General features: G+C 47.9%; 1 protein-coding gene across 1 annotated transcript in view; it reads left to right on the forward strand.

The window, feature by feature from the left end:
* Nucleotides 1–4,062: 4,062 nt before the first annotated feature.
* Nucleotides 4,063–21,902, forward strand: part of LOC148109798 (uncharacterized) — a 32,182-nt gene continuing 14,342 nt past the window's right edge. The window contains exons 1-7 of the mRNA XM_087862955.1: nt 4,063–4,140; nt 4,243–4,276; nt 5,311–5,977; nt 6,076–6,136; nt 17,607–17,702; nt 20,875–20,944; nt 21,508–21,583. Of these exons, the coding sequence (XP_087719081.1) occupies nt 5,957–5,977; nt 6,076–6,136; nt 17,607–17,702; nt 20,875–20,944; nt 21,508–21,583 (324 nt within the window). The 5' untranslated portion in view covers nt 4,063–4,140; nt 4,243–4,276; nt 5,311–5,956. The remainder of the gene's footprint in view (nt 4,141–4,242; nt 4,277–5,310; nt 5,978–6,075; nt 6,137–17,606; nt 17,703–20,874; nt 20,945–21,507; nt 21,584–21,902) is intronic.

The following is a 21,902-nucleotide window of genomic DNA, read 5'->3' on the forward strand; positions in this document are numbered from 1 at the left end:
GATGTCAGTGCATGGAGACAGCACTCTCATGTCTGACTCCAGGACAAGCAGGGAGTGGGCTGACTGCTCCAAGCACTACTGGAGGCATGGATTTGTGCGTATGTGTGGTTGTGCATTTAGGACGGAGAGACCTGAGTGCATATGAGGGGGAGGAAGCAAATTCATTGGGGGTGACTCTGGCAGGTGGCAGAGAGATGCAAGGCTGCTGGGCAGGGCGTTCTGGTGGAGGAGCTGCACTTGGGGAGAGGAAGACCTCTGCCTTCTCCAGGGTGGGCAGTTTGCGGCCCAGATATAAGCAGCTGTGTGGGGGCTTGGGGAGGGCCTCCTGGTCCTCTCTGGGCAGGGAACATAATGACGTCCTCCCCAGGTGAGGGTTCAGGAGTGGCAGTGATGCCCAGGGGAGTGGAAAAGATGTGAAATTGGGGATGGCACAAGATGTGCAACTGGGAAGAGAACTCACACTCAGATCAGGGCCCTAAGGCTGACAGCTCCTGAGAAACCCACAGGATCTTGACTGCAGCTGGGCTCAGCCTGGGACTGGGCCTTCCCCAACGTGCCCCACTGCCTAGGAGTTGAGGAGGCCTGTGGCTGAGAGCCCAGGTGGGCCCGGGCATGCAGAGAGACTCCAGGAGGCGACAATGTTACTCAATACAAGTGTGACTCTGCAAGGTCTGAAGAGAATGTGGGACCAAGGCTGGGACCTTGCTTGGTGCTTTCTGAGCCCTTTCTGCTAAGATTGAATAGGCTAAGGAGACACAGTCCAAGAGGGGTTTGTTCAGGATGCTGGAGAAGCCAGGTGGCACAGGGGCTAGGAACCCCTGAGGGTGTTGGCCAGGAGGGTGACAACATGGAAGAGATAGAGGACTCCAAGGAGTTGAGACACATATTAAGGATGAAGAGAGACTGCTAGGGGACAATGGGCCTGGTGTCCCTTCCATGGACAGAGCTGGGAGTAAACTGGAGGGGCAGCACTCCCAGGAGGGGAGCCAGAACAATGCCTGGCCTCGGGCTTCTGGGCCAGACACTGGGAAGAGCTGAGAGTCCCCCCATACTTGGGGGTGCTCTCACAAAATACATATCTTCCAGTGTGTGATGAGAGAGGACAGGGAGTGCTTCTGGTGGAAGGGCAGTGCCTGGTTTGGCCTCCACTGGCCACGGGTCCCAGACCTCACCTCCTGGGCTGGGCAGGGCTGGGCTGAGCTGGGCTGGGCAGGGCTGGGCTGAGCTGGGCTGGGCAGGGCTGGACCTCGGGCACTCAGGTGTCCCCCCACAGCAATGTCTCCACTCCCCACAGCGAGAAGCCTTCTCAGGGTCCACACTCTCCTAGCCTGGCTGTGCCAGCTCAGCTCGTCACATGGGATCGGCCTGAACCTAAGCCCCCAGCCCCTCCTGTGTCCCAGTCCCACCTGTGAAATCTGTCTTCGCAGAGGCTGTCTGGCCACATACCCGTGGCAGCTAGGGGATCCCTGCTCATCCACCTGCACGGACCCCCTCAGGGCCGCTTCCCCAGCCTGTGGCCTTTTTCTTCAGGACCACATGAACTCAGGAGCCCTAGCACTCTCATGAAGCAGCTTGCTACTTCCTTTAGCAATCCAGAGGGGAAAAAGCTTGGGGGACCGAGTCAACCTCAGGGGTCTGGGGCAGGGGAGGATGGGACAGGGAAGGAGTATCAATCACAGGATGAACTTTTCCAAACTCAGCCTTACCTGTTGGAAGGTAGTGTGCCTTCCCTGGGGACCCAGTAGCTTCTAGCAGCCCTGCCAGTCACATCGTGAGTGGGGACTCACAGTGGCACATCCATGGGTGTGCCCCACGTTCACCGTGGATGGTCAAGTCAGGGCTTTGGGGTTTCCCCAGGACTCTGTGCCTGAGACAGTGACGAGTACAGAGAAAGCCAGGCCATACTCATGGGACCAGCAAAGCAGCATCTCCCATCCTATGCTCACCAGACAGGGGACAATGGAGGCCTGAGCAAGGCTGTAAATATCAAAGACAGAGGGCATAGGTCATGACCAGGCTATTTGACTTGTGTCCTGTCCCAGCCAGACAGGTCTACACACTGCACAGTGGCTCCAGGACAGCTTGGGGCTGCTTTTTATTTTTTTAATGATTTTTTTATTATATTATGTTAGTCACCATACAGTACATCCCTGGTTTCTGATGTAAAGTTCTATGATTCATTAGTTGCGTATAACACCCAGTGCACCATTCAATACATGCCCTCCTTACTACCCATCACCGGTCTATCCCATTCCCCCACCCCCCTCCCCTCTGAGGCCCTCAGTTTGTTTCTCATAGTCCATAGTCTCTCATGTTTCATTCCCCCTTCTGATTACCCCCCCTTTCTTTATCCCTTTCTTCCTCTACCGATCTTCCTAGTTCTTATGTTCCATAGATGAGAGAAATCATATGATAATTGTCTTTCTCTGCTTGACTTATTTCACTTAGCATTATCTCCTCCAGTGCTGTCCATGTTGTAGCAAATGTTGAGAATTCGTTCTTTCTGATAGCTGAGTAATATTCTGTTGTATATATGGACCACAACTTCTTAATCCAGTCATCTGTTGAAGGGCATCTTGGTTCCTTCCACGATTTAGCTATTGTGGACAATGCTGCTATGAAAATTGGGGTGCATATGGCCCTTCTCTTCACTACGTCTGTATCTTTGGAGTAAACACCCAGTAGTGCAATGGCTGGGTCATAGGGTAGCTCAATTTTTAACTTTTTAAGGGACCTCCACACTGTTTTCCAGAGTGGCTGTACCAACTTGCATTCCCACCAACAATGTAGGAGGGATCCCCTTTCTCCACATCCTCTCCAACAATTGTTGTTTCTTGCCTTGTCAATTTTTGCCATTCTAACTGGCGTAAGGTGGTATCTCAGTGTGGTTTTGATTTGAATTTCCCTGATGGCTAATGATTTTGAACATTTTTTCATGTGTCTATTAGCCATTTGTATGTCTTCATTGGAAAAGTGTCTGTTCATATCTTCAGCCCATTTTTTGATTTGTTTATTTGTTTCTCGTGTATTGAGTTTGAGAAGTTATTTGTAGATCTTGATACCAGTCCTTTATCTGTAGTGTCATTTGCAAATATCTTCTCCCATTCCATGGGCTGCCTCGTAGTTTTTTTTACTGTTTCCTTGGCTGTGCAGAAGCTTTTTATCTTGATGAAGTCCCATAAGTTCATTTTATTTTTTGTTTCTCCTGCCTTTGGAGATGTGTCATGAAAAAGGTTGCTTTGGCCGATGTCGTAGAGTTTGCTGCCTATGTTCTCCTCTAGAATTTTGATGGATTCCTGTCTCACATCGAGGTCTTTCATTCATTTGGAGTTTATTTTTGTGTATGGTGTGAGAGAGTGGTCAAGTTTCATTCTTTTGCATGTAGCTGTCCAATTTTCCCAGCACCATTTATTGAAGAGACTGTCTTTTTTCCACCAGATGTTTTTTCCTGCTTTATCAAAGATTAGTTGCCCAAAGAGCTGAGGGTCCATTTCTGGGTTCTCTATTCTGTTCCATTGGTCTATGTGTCTGTTTTTGTGCCAGTACCATGCTGTCTTTGTGATCACAGCTTTGTAGTACAGCTCGAAATCTGGCGTTGTGATGCCCCCAGCTTTGTTTTCCCTTTTCAACAGTTCCTTGGAGATTTGGGGCCTTTTCTGGTTCCATACAAATTTAAGGACTATTTGTTCCAGTTCCTTAAAAATGTCCTCAGTATTTTGATCGGGATAGCATTGAAAGTGTAGATTGCTCTGGGTAGCATGGACATTTTAACTATGTTAATTCTTCCGATCCATGAGCATGGAATATTTTTCCTTTTTTTTATGTCTTCCTCAATGTCTTTCAAGAGTGATTTATAGTTTCTAGAATATAGGTCCTTTACGTCTCTGGTTAAGTTAATTCCAAGGTAACGTATGGTTTTTGGTGCTATTGTAAATGGGATGGATTCCCTAATTTCTCTTTCTTCAGTCCCATTATTCGTGTATAGAAATGCAACTGATTTCTGAGCATTGATTTTGTCAGCCCCAAATTACACCTCAAACCTTTTCTGATTTTTTCAGAAAGAAAATACAAGCTACTCTTAACGAACTGAAGGGAATAAAACCTACGGGAGAAAACTTCATGGAAACAGGATTTATAGAGGTACTGACTGTAGAGCTCTGAGGACTTCTGTTTTATGGAGTACTTAGAGCATTCCTGGGCCCTCTCACTGCCCTCCCCCAACTCTCCTTCATTTCCTTGCAGGTAAATGAGCAGCTTCGAAAAGCATTCTATGCAGGTAAGCTGCCTCGTGACTTCACTGTGGGCAGGTGTGGGGACAGAGCCAGGGCTGGGCCTCAGGGAGGTCTGGTGCAGACCCTCATTGGCCCCTTCCTAGCACTGACTCTTGGAGCAAGGCGCTGTCCTCTCTGGGCCACAGGTTCCTCCTCTGTGCAGTGAGGATGAAAACCACCAGTGATGTTCTCAGAACAGCATGGGGCTATGCACATATCCTCTAGGTTCTTGGTAACTGTGAGGTGCTCGACCTACACTTGGGCTGCCTGAACGAGGAAACAGAAAAGCCAGGGGACCTAGAGCAGACAAGATTCCGATTTTAGAACAAAGTGCTGGATTTCCCTCTTGCTGCCCACACTTTGTCTCCATCACATTTCTGGCCCTGGCTCCTTTCCCTTCAGTTCCTTCCCTCTGGCTGATGTCACCCTGTGACTGTGTCTCCAACACTGGAGAAGGCTGTGCTCTGCCCAGAACCATCTTTGTCTAGACTGTAGGGTTGTAGCCTTTGCCAGGAATGAAGCGTGGGCCTGGTGGGGAAAGGCACTGAGCTGGGCATGGGATCCGCAGCCCGAGAGTCTCTACCTTGCCTTCTGGACCCCTGGGCCCGCAGATGCAGCAGGACTTTCTGTGGGTGCTGCCCTGAGCCAGAGCCAAGCTTTCACTGTGCTATGGGACATCTGGTACAGTCGAGTCTGGCTGTCCATCATCCCTTTACTCATCTGAAAGGCTGATGCTTGTCCAGTGAAGAGCTGGAGTTACCTTTCAGGGCAAAGGTTGTAAGTCTGGTCATAGTGACGGTTCAGTAGGAAGAGCTAGAGCAGGGCTCAGTGCTGTGTCTGTACTGTGGGTCCTGGCTAAGGCCCCTTCTCCCTCCAGGACTGGGCTGCTAGCCCTCTAGGCACCCCTGATGGTGGGTGCTCGGGCCGGGTGCCTCTCCTCTGGAGGTGGAAGTGGGGAGCAGTGCTGTGGCTCCAGCAGCCTGCGGAGAGTCACTCTGGGTGCCTTTACTGATCAGGATGCTCCCTGCCTCCTCTGCAGACCCAGGTACTAACAGCCTGATTATTGCTGTGAACACTGTACCACCGGAACCATCATCACTACCGATGATTAAGTCCGAAGTGAGTCCAACCGATCGTTAATAGTATTTCACTGCATGTATTTGGGTATTTTTACTCCAAGTCTTATTTGTCTTAGGTTCAGAAGATTCAGAAAATGAAGGGCTCGGTTTACTTTGTGGGTTTCAACAAATATAACAGAGAGAAGGTAATTCTGAGCAGGTAACCAGGTGCCACTTGTGAGCCTTGATGGGGAAAGCTGTCAGAGGCACCATTCCCAGGGTTGCAGGAGGATGGACCTCTAACCCACCCCTAGTGTCCGGACAGCAGATAGCTACTCCAGGAATGAATAACAATTGTTGTGTTAAACCTACATACCCCAGGTACATGTGTAAGGGCTTTCCCTTCCCTAAGGGTGGGCTGCTGGCCAACATCAGGGTCTGGCCCTTGGAATCTGATAAGCATGAGGCAAAAGACTGTCTCCTGCAATGGGTACTTCTGTGTTCAACTGCCTGCGAACACCTCATAGTTATCACAGCCTGTGAGCCCAAGCCACTTCTTCTTCCTTGTAGCTGTATGAAATTGTAGGAAAACATTCCCATGTGTATGGAGCACAGGGGTTCAAGAAAATGGACTTCCTTTACAAGTCGGTGAGTGTGTGCTAAATATGGGAAGGGGGATAGGGAGGCTTCTCACCATGCCACAACCATCCACAGTCCCTGACCTGCTACCTCTCTCTCTTTTCCAGCTCGTGGCAAATTCCTGCAGGAAAGTTATGGCAAGGGGCATTTACTTTATCTGTTTATTAGGTAAGAGATGAGGTCACTGTTCTAGACAGAAGGGTGTGGGGAGTGTGTGCATGTGTGTACACATGTGTGTGTGTGTACCTGTGGACTCTACATGTGTGGGAGTCTGTGTTTGTGTGAGCATTAGTGTGACTGAGTGTTTGATGTTAGTGTGACTTGCGTGAGTGTCTGGTCTTTGTCTGGTGAATAAATCCGAGGGCCAGAGCCCCTAGAAAAGCAGGCAGGGGTGAGCGTCAGACCGCAGCCTCTTCACCTCTGAGGCTCAGGCTGGCATCCTCTGCACAGGGCCCAGGGGCACTGAGCAGGCCCCTTCCCGAAGCCCAGCCTGGCCTGGGAGTGTGAGGACCCTGGCCCCCAACAGGCCAGCCAGGTCTTCCCTCAGCTCTAAAGCTGGAGGGGTGGGCATTGGGCTTCCTGCAAACCCCTCCCTCTGCTTTCCAGGGTCCAGCCCACCCCTCCTTTGAGGCCTCACTCCCAGGAGTCTCACCTTTGCCCCTTCCCTGGTTCACTGGCCCCTCTGAATTCCCACAGCCCTTGGTCTGTCCCTCTCATTAGTCACGTGTCACTTTGTATGTGCCATGACTTCAGCTTGGCTGTGTCATGGTTTATTTTTACCATTCAGTTCTTTGACATTTTCCTGGCCTTTTGTGAAGGAAATTTCCAAACCTACAGCAAAGTGGAAACAACTGTACAATGAACAGCCCTGTCTCCCCTACCTGCATCTTGCAGTTAATATTTAGTATCTAACCATATTTTTTTATCATTAATCAATCTAGGGCACTTGCTCTCTCTCTCTCTCTATGAATCCATCCTTAATTTTTGTTGCATTTTAAAGTAAATTACAGGTATTAGTCTACTTCACCAAAACCCCTTCATCTGCATATCTTAAACTAGGGACCAATATTTATTAAGAGTTATATTGCTGAAACCATATGATAATTGTTTCACTCATTTATGGAACATAAGAAATAGCAGGGAGATTGCTAGGAGAAGGAAGGGAAGAATGAAGGGAGGGTAAACAGAAGGGGGAATAACCACAAGAGACTATGGACTCTGGGAAACAAACTGAGGGCTTCAGAGGGGAGGGGAGTGGGGGATTGGGATAGGCCAGTGATGGGTATTAAGGAGGGTATGTATTTCATGGAGCACTGGGTATTATACGCAAACAATGAATCATGGAACACTACATCAAAAACTAAGGATGTACTGTACGGTGACTAACATAACATTATAAAAAATTTTTTTTAAAAGGACATAAAATATAATAAATAAAAAAAGAGTTATATTGCTGAATTATGACAAAAGTGTACCATTTCATGAGTTATGACAAAAGTTACAACACAAGTGTGACTCCAACCCTCATGAAAACATAGACCACTACAGTAGTTTCAAGAAAATCCATGCTAATCCCTTGTTCAGCAAATCTTGCTCCTACCACTTGAAGGCAGTTAATGTTCTTTTTTTTTTTTTTTTAAATGATTTTTTATTATATTATGTTAGTCACCATACAGTACATCCCCGGTTTCCGATGTAAGGCTCGATGATTCATTAGTTGTGTATAACACCCAGTGCACCATGCAATACGTGCCCTCCTTACTACCCATCACCGGTCTATCCCATTCCCCCACCCCCCTCCCCTCTGAAGTCCTCAGTTTGTTTCTCATAGTCCATAGTCTCTCATGTTTCATTCCCCTTTCTGATTACCCCCCTTTCTTTATCCCTTTCTTCCCCTACTGATCATCCTAGTTCTTATGTTCCATAGATGAGAGAAATCATATGATAGTTGTCTTTCTCTGCTTGACTTATTTCACTTAGCATTATCTCCTCCAGTGCTGTCCATGTTGTAGCAAATGTTGAGAATTCGTTCTTTCTGATAGCTGAGTAATATTCCATTGTATATATGGACCACAACTTCTTAATCCAGTCATCTGTTGAAGGGCATCTCGGCTCCTTCCACGATTTAGCTATTGTGGACATTGCTGCTATGAACATTGGGGTGCATATGGCCCTTCGCTTCACTACGTCTGTATCTTTGGGGTAAATACCCAGTAGTGCAATGGCTGGATCATAGGGTAGCTCAATTTTTAACTTTTTAAGGGACCTCCACACTGTTTTCCAGAGTGGCTGTACCAACTTGCATTCCCACCAACAATGTAGGAGGGATCCTCTTTCTCCACATCCTCTCCAACAATTGTTGTTTCTTGCCTTGTCTATTTTTGCCATTCTAACTGGCGTAAGGTGGTATCTCAGTGTGGTTTTGATTTGAATTTCCTTGATGGCTAATGATTTTGAACATTTTTTCATGTGTCTGTTAGCCATTTGTATGTCTTCATTGGAAAAGTGTCTGTTCATATCTTCTGCCCATTTTTTGATTTGTTTATTTGTTTCTCGTGTATTGAGTTTGAGAAGTTATTTGTAGATCTTGGATACCAGTCCTTTATCTGTAGTGTCATTTGCAAATATATTCTCCCATTCCGTGGGCTGCCTCTTAGTTTTTCTGACTGTTTCCTTGGATGTGCAGAAACTTTTAATCTTGATGAAGTCCCATAAATTCATTTTATCTTTTGTTTCTCCTGCCTTTGGAGATGTGTCATGAAAAAGGTTGCTTTGGCCGATGTCGTAGAGGTTGTTGCCTATGTTCTCCTCTAGAATTTTGATGGATTCCTGTCTCACATCGAGGTCTTTCATCCATTTGGAGTTTATTTTTGTGTATGGTGAGAGATAGTGGTCAAGTTTCATTCTCTTGCATGTAGCTGTCCAATTTTCCCAGCACCATTTATTGAAGAGACTGTCTTTTTCCCACCGGATGTTTTTTCCTGCTTTATCAAATATTAGTTGCCGGAAGAGCCGAGGGTCCATTTCTGGGCTCTCTATTCTGTTCCATTGGTCTATGTGTCTGTTTTTGTGCCAGTACCATGCTGTCTTTGTGATCACAGCTTTGTAGTACAGCTCGAAATCCGGCATTGTGATGCCCCCAGCTTTGTTTTTCCTTTTCAACAGTTCCTTGGAGATTCGGGGCCTTTTCTGTTTCCATACAAATTTAAGGACTGTTTGTTCCAGTTCTTTGAAAAATGTCCTTGGTATTTTGATCGGGATAGCATTGAAAGTGTAGATTGCTCTGGGTAGCATGGACATTTCAACTATGTTAATTCTTCCGATCCATGAGCATGGAATATCTTTCCATCTTTTTATGTCTTCCTCAATGTCTTTTAAGAGTGATTTATAGTTTCTAGAATATAGGTCCTTTACGTCTCTGGTTAAGTTAATTCCAAGGTAACGTATGGTTTTTGGTGCTATTGTAAATGGGACGGATTCCCTAATTTCTCTTTCTTCGGTCTCGTTATTCGTGTATAGAAATGCAACTGATTTCTGAGCATTTATTTTGTATCCTGCCACATTACTGAATTGCTCTATAACTTCTAATAGTTTGGGAGTGGACTCTTTTGGGTTTTCCATATAGAGTATCATGTCATCTGCAAAGAGAGACATTTTGACTTCTTCTTTGCCAATTTGAATACCTTTGATCCCTTTTTGTCGTCTGATTGCTGTTGCAAGGACTTCTAGTACTATGTTGAATAATAGTGGCGAGAGTGGGCATCCTTGTCGAGTTCCTGATCTTAAGGGAAAGGCTTCCAGCTTTTCCCCATTGAGAATAATATTTGCAGTAGGCTTTTCATAGATGGCTTTTATGAGATTGAGAAATGTACCTTCTATTCCTACACTCTGAAGGGTTTTAATCAGGAAAGGATGCTGTATTTTGTCAAATGCTTTTTCGGCATCGATTGAGAGGATCATATGGTTCCTGAGTCTTTTCTTGTTGATATGATGTATCACGCTGATTGATTTGCGAATATTGAACCACGCTTGCATCCCAGGTATGAATCCCACTTGATCGTGATGGATAATCCTTTTAATGTACTGTTGGATTCTATTAGCAAGTATCTTGTTGAGGATTTTGGCGTCCATATTCATTAGGGAAATCGGTCTATAATTCTCCTTTTTGAGGGGGTCTTTGCCTGGTTTGGGGATCAAGGTAATATTGGCCTCATAGAATGAGTTTGGTAGCTTTCCTTCTGTTTCTATTTTTTGAAATAGCTTTAGGAGAATAGGTATTATTTCTTCTTTGAATGTTTGGTAGAATTCCCCAGGAAAACCGTCCGGGCCTGGAGTTTTGTTATTTGGAAGGTTGTTTATCACTGACTCAATTTCTTCATAATTAATTGGCCTGTTTAAGGAATCAATTTCTTCCGGTTTCAATCTTGGTAGTTTATAGGTTTCCAGGAAGGATTCCATCTCTTCCAGATTGCTTAGTTTATTGGCATATAGCTGTTGATAAAAATTTCTAATAATCCTTCCAATTTCAATGGTGCTCGTCGTGACCTCTCCTTTTTCATTCATAATTTTAATAATCTGGGTCCTTTCTCTTTTCTTTTGGATAAGTCTTGCCAGTGGTCTGTCAATTTTATTGATTCTCTCCAAGAACCAGCTTCTAGTCCTGTTGATCTGCTCTACTGTACTTCTGGTTTCTGCTTGATTGATTTCAGCTCTAATTTTGGTCAACTGCTTCCTCGTGCGTGGATTAGGCCTGTCCCTCTGTTGCTGTTCCAGCTTCTTGAGGTGAGAATATAAAAACTGCATTTTAGATTTTTCTATTCTTTTGAGTGAGGCTTGGATGGCTATGTATTTCCCCCTTAGGACTGCCTTTGCAGTATCCCATAGGTTTTGGACTGTTGTATTTTCATTCTCATTGGTCTCCATAAATTGTTTTATTTGATTTTTGATTTCCTGGTTTATCGAGTCATTCCTGAGCAGGATGGTTCTTAGTCTCCAAGTGTTTGAGTTTCTTCCAAATTTTTCCTTGTGGTTGAGTTCCAATTTCAGAGCGTTGTGGTCTGAGAATATGCAGGGGATAATTTCAATCTTTTGGTATCGGCTGAGACCTGTTTTGTGTCCCAGAACATGGTCTATTCTTGAGAATGTTCCATGGGCATTAGAATAGAATGAGTATTCTTTGGTTCTGGGGTGTAGTGTTCTATATATATCTATGAGGTCCAACTCGTCGAGTATGGCATTCAAAGCCTTTGATTCTTTGCTTAGTTTTTGCCAGGGTGTTCTGTCTATTTCTGAGAGTGGAGTGTTGAGGTCCCCTACTATTAATGTATTTTTATTTATATGTCTCTTTATTCTGGTTAAGAGTTGGCTTGTGTATCTTGCTGCTCCCCTGTTGGGGGCATATATATTTATAATTGTCATATCCACTTGTTGAATACTTCCCTTAAGAATAATATAGTGCCCTTCTGCATCTCTAACTATAGTCTGTAGTTTAAAATCCAATTTATCTGATATGAGAATTGCTACCCCAGCTTTCTTTTGAGGTCCATTTGCGTGAAAGATGGTACTCCATCCCCTTACTCTCAGTCTGAATGCATCTTTGGGTTTGAAATGAGTCTCTTGTAGACAGCAAATGGATGGGTCATTTCTTTTTATCCAATCTGCAACCCTGTGGCGCTTTATGGGATGGTTCAAACCATTTACATTAAGACTGATTACTGAGAGATATGATTTTAATGTTGCCATGTTGCCAGTAAAGTCTTTGTTTGTATTGGCTGTGACTTTCTGTTCTGTATCACTCTTGGGGCCTTTTTACTTTTATAGAACCCCCCGTAATATCTCCTGTAGGGCTGGTTTCGTGGTTACAAAATTGGTTAGTGACTGGCGATTCTGAAATGTCTTTATTTCTCCATCAATTCTGAATGAGAGCCTTGCTGGATAAAGGATCCTTGGCTGCATGTTTTTCTCTGAAAGAGCTTTAAATATGCTCCCCCAACCCTTTCTCTCATTCCAGGTCTGTGTAGACAGGTCTGACGTAATTCTGATGCTTTTGCCTTGGTACGTGAGAAATTTCTTTGCCCTGGCCGCTTTCAATACTGTATCCTTGCATCTAATATTTGCGAATTGCACTATGACGGGACGTGGCGTAGGTTTGTCATGGTTGAGCTTGGGAGGGGTCCTCTCTGCCTCTTGGACACGAATGTTTGTTTCCCTTGCTAGATTAGGGAAGTTTTCAGCTACAATTTGTTCAAATATCTCTTCTAGACCTCTGTTTTTCTCCACCCCCTCGGGGATGCCGATGATTCTAACATTGGATCGTTTCATTGAGTCAGTAATCTCCCGTAACCTACATTCGTGGGCGTGGATTTTTTTAAGACCATCTTCTATTTTCATTTTTTCCTCTATTAACCCATCCTCCAATTCACTAACCCGTTCCTCTGCTTCTGCGACCCTGGCCGTCAGAGCCTCTAGTTTTGCCTGCATTTGGCTCATGGAATTTTTAATTTCTGTCAGATTCGCTCTCATTTCTGTCCTTAGGGATTCTATATTCTCAGTAACCTTTTCGTTAATAGTTTTTTCAATTCTACTCATCATTTTGACCATCGTTACTCTGAATTCCATTTCTGATAATTTGGTTACATCCATATCCATTATTTCTGTGGCAGAGGCCACAGAATCACTGTCTTTTCTTTGCTGGGGGGGGCTTCTCCTTCTTGTCATTCTGATGAAGAGAGGTTGCGGGGTTTCCAGAGCCCAAATTATTGACTGGGTCCCAGGCCGTGCCCCTTGTTTTATAGGGATCTTAGGGATGTGGGCTTCTTCTTTAAAGATTTTATTTATTTATTTATGTGGCAGCCAACCAGCGAGAGAGGGAATAGAAGCAGGGGAGTGAGAGAGGAAGAAGCAGGCTCCCAGTGGAGGAGGAGCCCGATGAGGGACTCCTTTCCGGAACGCCGGGATCACGCCCTAAGCCGAAGACAGGCGCTCAATGACTGCGCCACCCAGGCGCCCGGGTTGTGGGCTTCTTGATTTTTCAGCCTGCCTTCTGTGTTCTGGGGGAGGGGCCTGCCGCGCCGATACTCAGGCAGCCCTGTTTGGGTAGAGTCTCCGTGTCCCCTGCGAGGGGGGATGGGGATGGGCACTCCCTGAGCCGGTATTTCCAGGCTTTTGTTCTCTGGCGGCTTTCCCTGGCGGTTTGCTGTGCCTCTTCTGAGAGTCAGAGCAGCAGCGGCCAAATTTCAGCCTCTGTCACAGAACAGAGGGATTGCGGCCCGTTCTCTACTAATGTTCTGGCCACTTTAACTCTGTTTCTGTTGGTGCTGCTCAACCCTGCAGCGTCCGGGATGTGCGCCCCACACCCGGCGTCCCAGCCCTCACTTCCAGGGCCGGCGCGTCTCTGTCCTTTGTGTTTCTAATGCCGCCAGCCGCCAGCCGCCCCGCGCGCGCTCCCGGATCTCCCGGTCTCAGTCTGGATCCAGTGAGCGCACCGGGATTCCGGGGTTCCGCGAGATGCCTGATGGCGTGTGCACCCGGCTCACGGTCTCAGTCTGCTGTTTTGCGGGTGCCGTCCGCGAGCCCCGCCCGCTGTCCCGTGCAAGTGGCTACCGCTTCCCGGCGCCCGAACGCGGCGGCTCCCTCCCCCTTCCGTTTATCTTCCGATATCTGTGCACAGTTTCATGGCTCCCCGCTTCGTACCTCAATACTCAGCGCTGGAGATGTTCATTTGTAGAGATCCAGATGCGTCTTCCTGCATCTCAGGCTGGTTCCGTGGTTGTTTAGGCTGGTCTGGTACCTATCCAGCTCGACTCGGAGGACCGGCTGAAAACGGTGTCTCCTACTCCTCCGCCATCTTAACTCCTCCCTCTCTCGGCAGTTAATGTTCTGATTTTCCTTCCATAGGCTAGTTCGTTCTGTAAAAACATCTCCTTAATGGACTATGTGGTATGAACACTGTGTTTGGTTGATGCACTAGGCTCAGTGGTTTGGAGATTCATCCCTCCTATGTGTTTGCTGGGTTGCTTGGGGCTTTCTCGCTAACTGAGGCAGAACGTTGCTGGTACCTTGGCATTCTTTTTCCTGTGATGGACCCAAAGTGAGTGTCTGCAAAGAACAGACAGGGCACATCCATGGTGGCACGTAGTGTAGGACCCAGGGCAGAGGAGGCCTTTCCTCTGAGATCCAGTGGGCAGGTCCTGCAGGGTGGCAGGTAGACCTTCTGTGTGGAGTGCGTGCAGGCTGTGCTGGGCAAGAGGAGGCTGCAGAAGGAACACAGGACCAGCTATGCAGTTCAGGGACACACCTGTAGCCAGTCTGGTTAGCTACTGTCCCTCCACTCCACTATGATAAAGTTCCCATTTGTCCCATCTATCTCTCTCCCACAGGTAACTCCCATAGATGGCTGATCCTGGATCTGTACATAGCTAACTAGATATGCTCTTACAGGATGTTTTCACATTAACGGGATCATGCAGTACGTAACATTTTCCAGCCATCTGCACAAATTCCATTCACAGATGGAGGACATTTCTTTCACTAGTTCCCTGGTCGCTATTCTGGTTGTCCCTAACATGTGGCTACAGCAGGCTGTGAACAGCGTGAGGCTCACTGTCTGTGGGCATGGGGCAGGATTCCCTGGGTCAATCCCAGACACAGAATTGCAGCATGAAGAGGACGCACAGGTTAAACGTTGGTCAGTAGAGTCGAATTTCTCCCAAGGAGCCTGTGTCGAGCAGCGGGTGCTGTTCCCAGAGCCCCACCCTCCCCAGGGCGGTCACTTCCACTCATGTGCCCGTGTCGGTCTCATGGTCAGTGGGTTGCCCTTCCTCACTGCTCGGCATCCTCCTGGCCTTCTCGGGGAGCTGCCCGCCTTTCCAGGTCCTCTCTCGGGAGCCCTGGGAGGCCCTGTACAACTTCTGCTCCAGAAGGAAAGCCCTCTATCCAGAAGACCAGTCTCCCTGCCAGGGGCTGTGGATGCTCGTGCCCCCGACCACGGCAATGCAATGGCCCCCTTTGTAGGAAATGCAGCTCCCACAAGCCAATGCTAGTCTGTCCTGGGCTTCATTTTCTTCCTGTGTTTGTTACTGTTGGAGGAATTGGGTGAGGGGTGTTGGAGCAGAAGGAATAGCTACTGGACAGAGCAAAATCCTTTAACCCAACATATCTTCTGCTCGAAAATCTGAACCTGACCCTGCTTTCCACTTACTGAGTCTTGCCAGAGAGACAGGACCCTCTGAGAGCGGCAGTGCCTGGGGACACAGGTGGCACTGCTGCGTAGGTGTAGTGATGACTGAGGAGGGTCCTGAGGGCTGCAGTACGCACCTCATGGGAAGGGGGGTGTCCAGCCAAAGGACAGTGTGCAAGATTCCCGAGGGATACAGGCCCTGTGAGGTCCCTGGCTGTGAGGTGCCCTGCCCTCAGCGGCTGCCCTACATCCTGGGCAACCAGGTGATAGGTGCTCAGAACTAAGAGCAGAGGGGGCAGAAGTGGGGCCTGCCTTAGGCTCATGAGGTCGGATCCTAGCCCTGTACCTGCCGGGGCTCCGGGGAAAGCCACCTGCCCTCTCTTTGCCTCAGCTTCCCTCTCTGTAACCTGGGGAATAATGCCTAGCTCACACGTGTTGGGAGATGAAGGAAAGTGTAGATCGGCCCATAGTATATGCTCAGTTAGTGGGGAGTATCGTTTTGGATGAACACCAGTGTTACATGCCTTGGCCTGGCACAGATTTGCCCACTTCTGGTTCCTTCTGCCTGTTTGCTAGTGTCAGGAAGACTCTACTTGCTGTTTTGGACTCTTCTGGAGCCTGATCTCTGCACATGCAGGCAGCTGAATTTTCCCTTCCCTGCCTGTATCTAATAACAGTGTGGGTTATGAGTTTACAGTTCTGTCTTGCAAAGAAATACTTCTATGCAATGAAATCCTGGAATGTCAAGTGGAAATGACACTTCCATGAGACCAAGCAGTGGCAGCTCTGCTCAGGGTGGTCCTAGCTGCACTGGCAAAGGGTTCACAGGAGACAAGCCCAAGTGCTTGTTCCAGGCCAAACTCAGAGTCCCTGTGTCTTAGAGGGAAGGGTCCTTATGAAGGGTGAGCAGTGAGCAGGCAGCCTGGCACAATCAGGTTCAAAGCAGCACTGTGATATTGCCTACCATGTGTGGGAGAGGACATGTCACTTAGAGACAACAAGCCAGCCCTGAGTGGGCCAATTCCATCAGGGGCTGTTAGGGCCCAGGCTGGTGCCCTGAGTAGGAGAGGTGAGTCGGGCCAAGTGAAGAATGATTGGCTGCAGTGGGGGGTGTACTGCAGTAAAGCAGGTGCTGGCCACTGGGGGTGCTCCAAACTGAAGCTGGGCAGTGGCATACAGAAATACAAACCCACTGATGACAGATGTTCCTGTTTTCCAAAAGTTAGTGATCTGGATTATTAGGAAAAATATGTAGACCTTACAATGTTAACTCCCATTTTTGGAAAGCCATTGAAGGCCTAAAAAGCACATCAGCAGGCTAGCATCGGGCCACAGGTCTAGAATCTACTTACTTCGAAGCAGAGAACTTGCAGACACTGCCCTGATCAATGGGAGTTCAGGAAGATCGGAAGAAGGAGAAATCAGGACAGCCTGGTCCAAGTTTCTGTTAGTATGAAGAATTATACCTAGAGAGTAAATTGAGCTAGGGCAAATCAAGCTTCGGGAAGGAGAATTAACTGGGCTGGGACAGGAGGCAGCGGTGGAGGCTAATGACTTTGGGCTTGCAAGTGAAGACCTACATGTTACCCTGGTGAACTCCCAGAGGCCCGGGCCCACCAGCTGCCCTCATTGTAACCCCTGGTGTTTGCTTCAGAGGCCAAGAAGCACCAGGGGAGCCCCATTACTTAGTTGAGGGTCTAAGGCTTGAACCTGCACCTGAGCACATCAATGTCTCCACACTGAGAGAGGAAGTGTTTGCTAAACCCCAGGTGGGTTGGTTATGGTCCATGAAGCCTCAGGAGGGGTCAGGAGAAAAGTAATTTTCTCCAGAATTCCAGAACCACAGCTAAGACAGGACTTCTTTTCCTGGGGGATTCTTCTGTGCAGGGTCCTAGGCTCCTTGCCTGCCTCACCCAATTCCGGGTCCTGCTCCTGGGGTCTCTAGCCTGCCACAGGCACAGAGAAAGACAGGCAGGAGGAGGGAATCCCAAGTGTCAGAAAGCCACACAGGTGCCAGGCCTGGACAACAAGCTTAGGCATGGGACAGGGTTGTCTCCAGCCTTGTGGTCCTGGCTCTTCTCTCATTCATGTGGGAGACCCCATGGAGACCACCACCTGCACCCCTCAGGGAGTACTTAGGCATTTCAGGGTCAGAAACCCAGGACTGGCATTGCGCCCATGAAGGAATGAGGCTGGATGCCTTCAGAGGCTCCACGGGTCAGGGATGGAGGCGAGGGTCTCCCTGAGTGCTCAAGTCCCATCAGCACTCAGAGTGGACCTGCAGTGACACTGGGTGAGGATCGGGTCCCAGGGTGCCACACATATTGGTTTTCCATAGCGGCTTTCCTCAGGAGGAGTCCCTGGGAATGAGGTTTGGGAGTGATTTGCTATAACTAGCAGATTGGAGGGAAGGCAACCCTCAGTCCTGCCTCACACAGACCTTTGAATATTGCCTTGCAGAAGACTACCTTGTGGGATTTGAGGTACATGTCCCAGATCCAAGCAACATGGAGAAATTTGTTTGCCAATATACTATGGATGGCAAGAGGTTCCCCGGTAAGTAATCCCCTTGGTGCCTCCAAGTGACAAGTTACCCATCTCAGGCTGCCTTCCCCTCAGGCAGCCAGGCCTTCAAAGCCCTTGCTGACCATGCATTGTGGACACTGTGAGGATAGATCCATGTGTACAAGGGGACAGAGGAACCCGGCTGGGAAGCTGAGAAGTCATCAACCCCCAAAGCACCAGAGCCTCTTGGAGCAGAGCTTTACCCCTACCAAGAATGGCTCTGGGTGCTGGGTGTGCCCCAGAACTGCATTCCCCCTCCCTTCACTCAGCACTCACTTGACTTGAGTGACAAGGACCCAAATCCATGGAGACTGCTGGTAGAAACAGAGGCAGCCCTGGGGCTCTGAGTCTGGGCCAGGTGCACTTGTAGCTTCCCAGGAGGATATGTGTACCTAGGATGGAGAGAAAGTGCTAGCTGCCAGGCTCAGGCCTTGGAACCATGGCACAGGAACATGTCATATGTATTTGTTCTCAGCCTCTCTTTTCTCTACTGTTAAATGGGGCCAATATGGTAGCTGAGCTAACTAAGCCATATTGCCTATGTAAGGCAATGTTTGGGAAACACTTAGGCTCAAGTGTACCTCCATATAGCTGAGTGGCCTGAGGAAGCACACGGGTGGGCAAGCAGATGTGCCCTCAGCATTAAGGTGGGTGCGATTCTCCTCAGAGATTTGGGGGACAGGAGGACTTTCTGTGTCCTCCTCAGCTTTCCCAGTTAGTCCCCTGATGCAGTCATTTGACCTGATTAAATTATGGTCAGTGACGTCTTCTTCCAGGGCCATCTGGTCAATCCATAGCAAATCCTCTCCACCAGGGCATCTCTAGTCTCTCTCCTTCTTCTCTGTGGGCACACAGAATAGGACAGGGCACTTCTGTGGCCACATTCCCACATCTGCAGTGTGTAGATGGCCTCGGGGGATCAGATTTTCCCTGCTCAGTACTTCCTCAGGAGTGGCTTAGGGAGTGAGGAAGGCCTTAGATGGAGAACAATATTCATGGAGCACTTACTATACCAGGTAATGCGCTAAGGGCATTGCCTATGTCATGTCCCAAAATTCTCAAAACAGACCTATTGTTATTTCTTAGTATAGCTCTGGAATGAAGCAGAGGGATAGTAATGAGTTTTCCCAAAGCCAGGAGCTGGTGTAGGAAGAGCTGGAAAGCAGACAGAGGTGATCCGATGGCCTCGTCTGGGCCTTGCCTTGCTGAGATGACATTCCTAAGGAGCGCTGGACACAACCTGTCTCCTAGGAAATGTGCTCAGATCCTTCCTCTGTGGCCTGTGACTGTACCGGTTTGCACCCTGGAGATCGCCAGGGTTTGTCCTCAGTGTAGACTGGTGCAGGGCCTCCCATGGGACACTCCAACACATGCTCCTGTGCGTTTCAGCTGATGGCCATTCTGCATGCATTCTGTGGCTGGTCGCAAGTGGCCTAGCAGGATTTTTTTTTTAATTTCCAAGACCTCTGATGCACTGATAAGGAGTGATTCCTTTTTTTCTAATTACATTTTCCTTAGATTTAAATGTCTGGAAAAACATTTTAGAAAATACAGAGAAACATATAGAAAATTTTAAAACTGGTGTTCCTATGTGCTTTATGTTTTCTGTCTTTAGTATGTAATGTTTTTATGTTTTAAGAAATTTTATACTGGAATAAATTAATTAATTAATTAATTAATAAGTAAATAAAGTATTCAGTTGAATCAGTCAATAGTGGTTTGAAAACTCCTTTCCACTTAGCAAGCTTCTGCGCCCTCAGTATGCTGGCTGTCTGCCATCAGCTCCTCTCTGCTCTGGACTGTGAACACCCTCCTGGAAAGTAAATTGCATTTCTTAGGGATTCTTTTCCCCCATTAACACCAGCCATCCTACCTCTCAGACACAACTGCCATTCCCGAAAGCATATGTGGTGGTTAGCTTTCATTATCAACCCAGTGGAGGGTTCAGACATTTCAGGAGCTCATAGCTAATGTGACAGTTGAGTTAGGGCCAGGGCTGGTCCACATGGAAATGAACCATTCTGTGGGGAATAGTCCTGGCCTGTGACCAAAGTTAGGGGTATGAAAAGAGTTTGGTCTCAGGAGAGAGAGGGTGCCACAGCTGCAAGGGACAGAACTGTCCTGAGCCTCTTGAGTGCCAACTCCTAGGATCTCACACAAAACAATATAAAACAGAACAAAACAAAGAGAGCCCCTCTTCCTTCCTCAGGCTTCACTACCTCACTAAATGGCACCACCATCCACCCAGTCATTGTTTCCAAACCCTGCCTGTCAACTGTGGTTCCTCTTTGCTTTCGCTCCACATCCAGTCTACTGTTGCCTCAATGTCCAAATCCTATCTGGATCTGGCCAGCCCCTTGTCAGATTCATCATCTTAGAATAAAAACCAAACCCCTTCCCAGGGCCCACAGTGCCTTGTCCACCTCTCCTCGCTCACTTCTCTCCTCAACAAGCTCAGCTAGTTATGCCCCAGGCCCTTGGCCCACACTGCTCCTGCAGGCCAGGCATTCTTTCCTTGGATCTTGCCCTGTCTCTCCTCACCTGGTTTCAGCTCTAGGATCCTCTCTTCAAAGAGACTTTATTTATGATGGAAATTTTCAACAATAAAGAAAAGTAGCAAAAATTGTATAATAAACTTGACACAGCTTCATCTACTTCCAATAATTATCAACACTGTACAATCTGGTTATTGATGCCTTCACCATGGATTACTTTGAAGCAAATCCCAGCCATCACATCAGTGAAGTCACTGCAGTATGCATATTTTTGTTTCTCCAAAAGGAAATGGTATCTCTTAAGGACAGGATAGGTCCCCCATTGCTAAACTGTGTCTTTTCCCTTCCACTCTCTGTCCTCCCCTTGCTTCTCGTTGTCTCAGCGCTTTTCACTGTCTGCATTTATTTTGTTCCTTGTTAGTTATTTCAATGCCTGTCTCCCTCCAGTCCCTCAAAGGCAAGGCCTTGGGAACTGGGACTCAGCCTGCTCTTTGCATTCCAACCAGATCATTCTCGAGGCCTGGTGCACAGTAGGGGCTCAGAGGAAGGCAGAGAAGAGAAGTTGGTGTCTTTAGAAGTGTTAACTCTGCTTGCCAGGGGCTGGCAGAAAGGAAGAGATGGATGAATGGACCTGCCACTGACATTATTCTATTGTGATTTGCTCTCAGATAGAAAAGCGGTTACTGTAACGTCAAAATCTATAATTTGCCCTGGACATATACTTGATACCGAAGAACAGTAAGTACCCCAGGTCAGGGGTCAGATGGGCATTTTTGTGGGATGAACGTGGGCTGCCAAGCTATGGGCAGTCCGTGTCTAATTCAGGGAGGCCTCCAGGCATCCTCAACACCTGCACTTGTTGGTGGTCCCCAGAGGCACTCAAGGATTCCCTCATCCCTGGTTCTGCTGAGGAAGGTAGGATTCAGGAGATGATGTATGCTGTGATGGTACCTTTGTTCCAGACAGCCGTTCAGAGCTAAGTCAACATATTCTGTAAATAAAGAGTCAGATTGGTGACACCAAGCTGCCCCCCCACCCTGGAAACTTAGCCCATTTAGCCCGTGGCCACGAGGACATATGACCCCATGTAAGGCTCGCATGCCTGGTCAGTCTTCACTGAGAGGTTGACCTTGTAGTGCTTGGGGTGATCCCCCTTACCCATGTTGTATGCTCACTGGTGGACTCAATGCCTGATGGTCATAGTCATTGCAATAAACAAAACTATTGACTATGGCTGACCCAAGAGCAAGAAGTATGGCTATCCATACTGTTGATCACCATCTGCCTTTTCTATGCCTTAGGAAGGTTGTCGTCAAATACAGCATGGACGGGGGCAACAGCTTCTTTGGCAACATGGTTTTCGTCGGCTCCGACTGTGTGAGTGCCAAAGTAGGGCTACAGCCTCCCTCCTGTGTGGTCCAAAACCACTTCATGGAAGGAGCAGACACCAAGGGGGCAGAGGAGGGGAAGAATGTCCCAGGCAGTCCAAGCAAGTGGAAGCAAAGACAGGCAGCTGGGACAGCTTCTCACAGCCAGCTTGGGGCCCTCAGCTCATAATCGGCAAGCTGTCCCACATTCAGGCTTCTGAGGTGCCCTAGGAGGGCTTCCACAGAGGCCTTGCAGTGCAGCCACCTGTCGAGGCCCTGCAGAACGAAGTGTCATTGGAAGCACATGAAAGGGGACAATCAGAGCTCTG

Source organism: Ursus americanus, chromosome 6 (assembly GCF_024610735.1).
Source record: "Ursus americanus isolate L20-20 chromosome 6, mUrsAme1.1.p, whole genome shotgun sequence".
Classification (NCBI taxonomy): Eukaryota; Metazoa; Chordata; class Mammalia; order Carnivora; family Ursidae; genus Ursus; species Ursus americanus.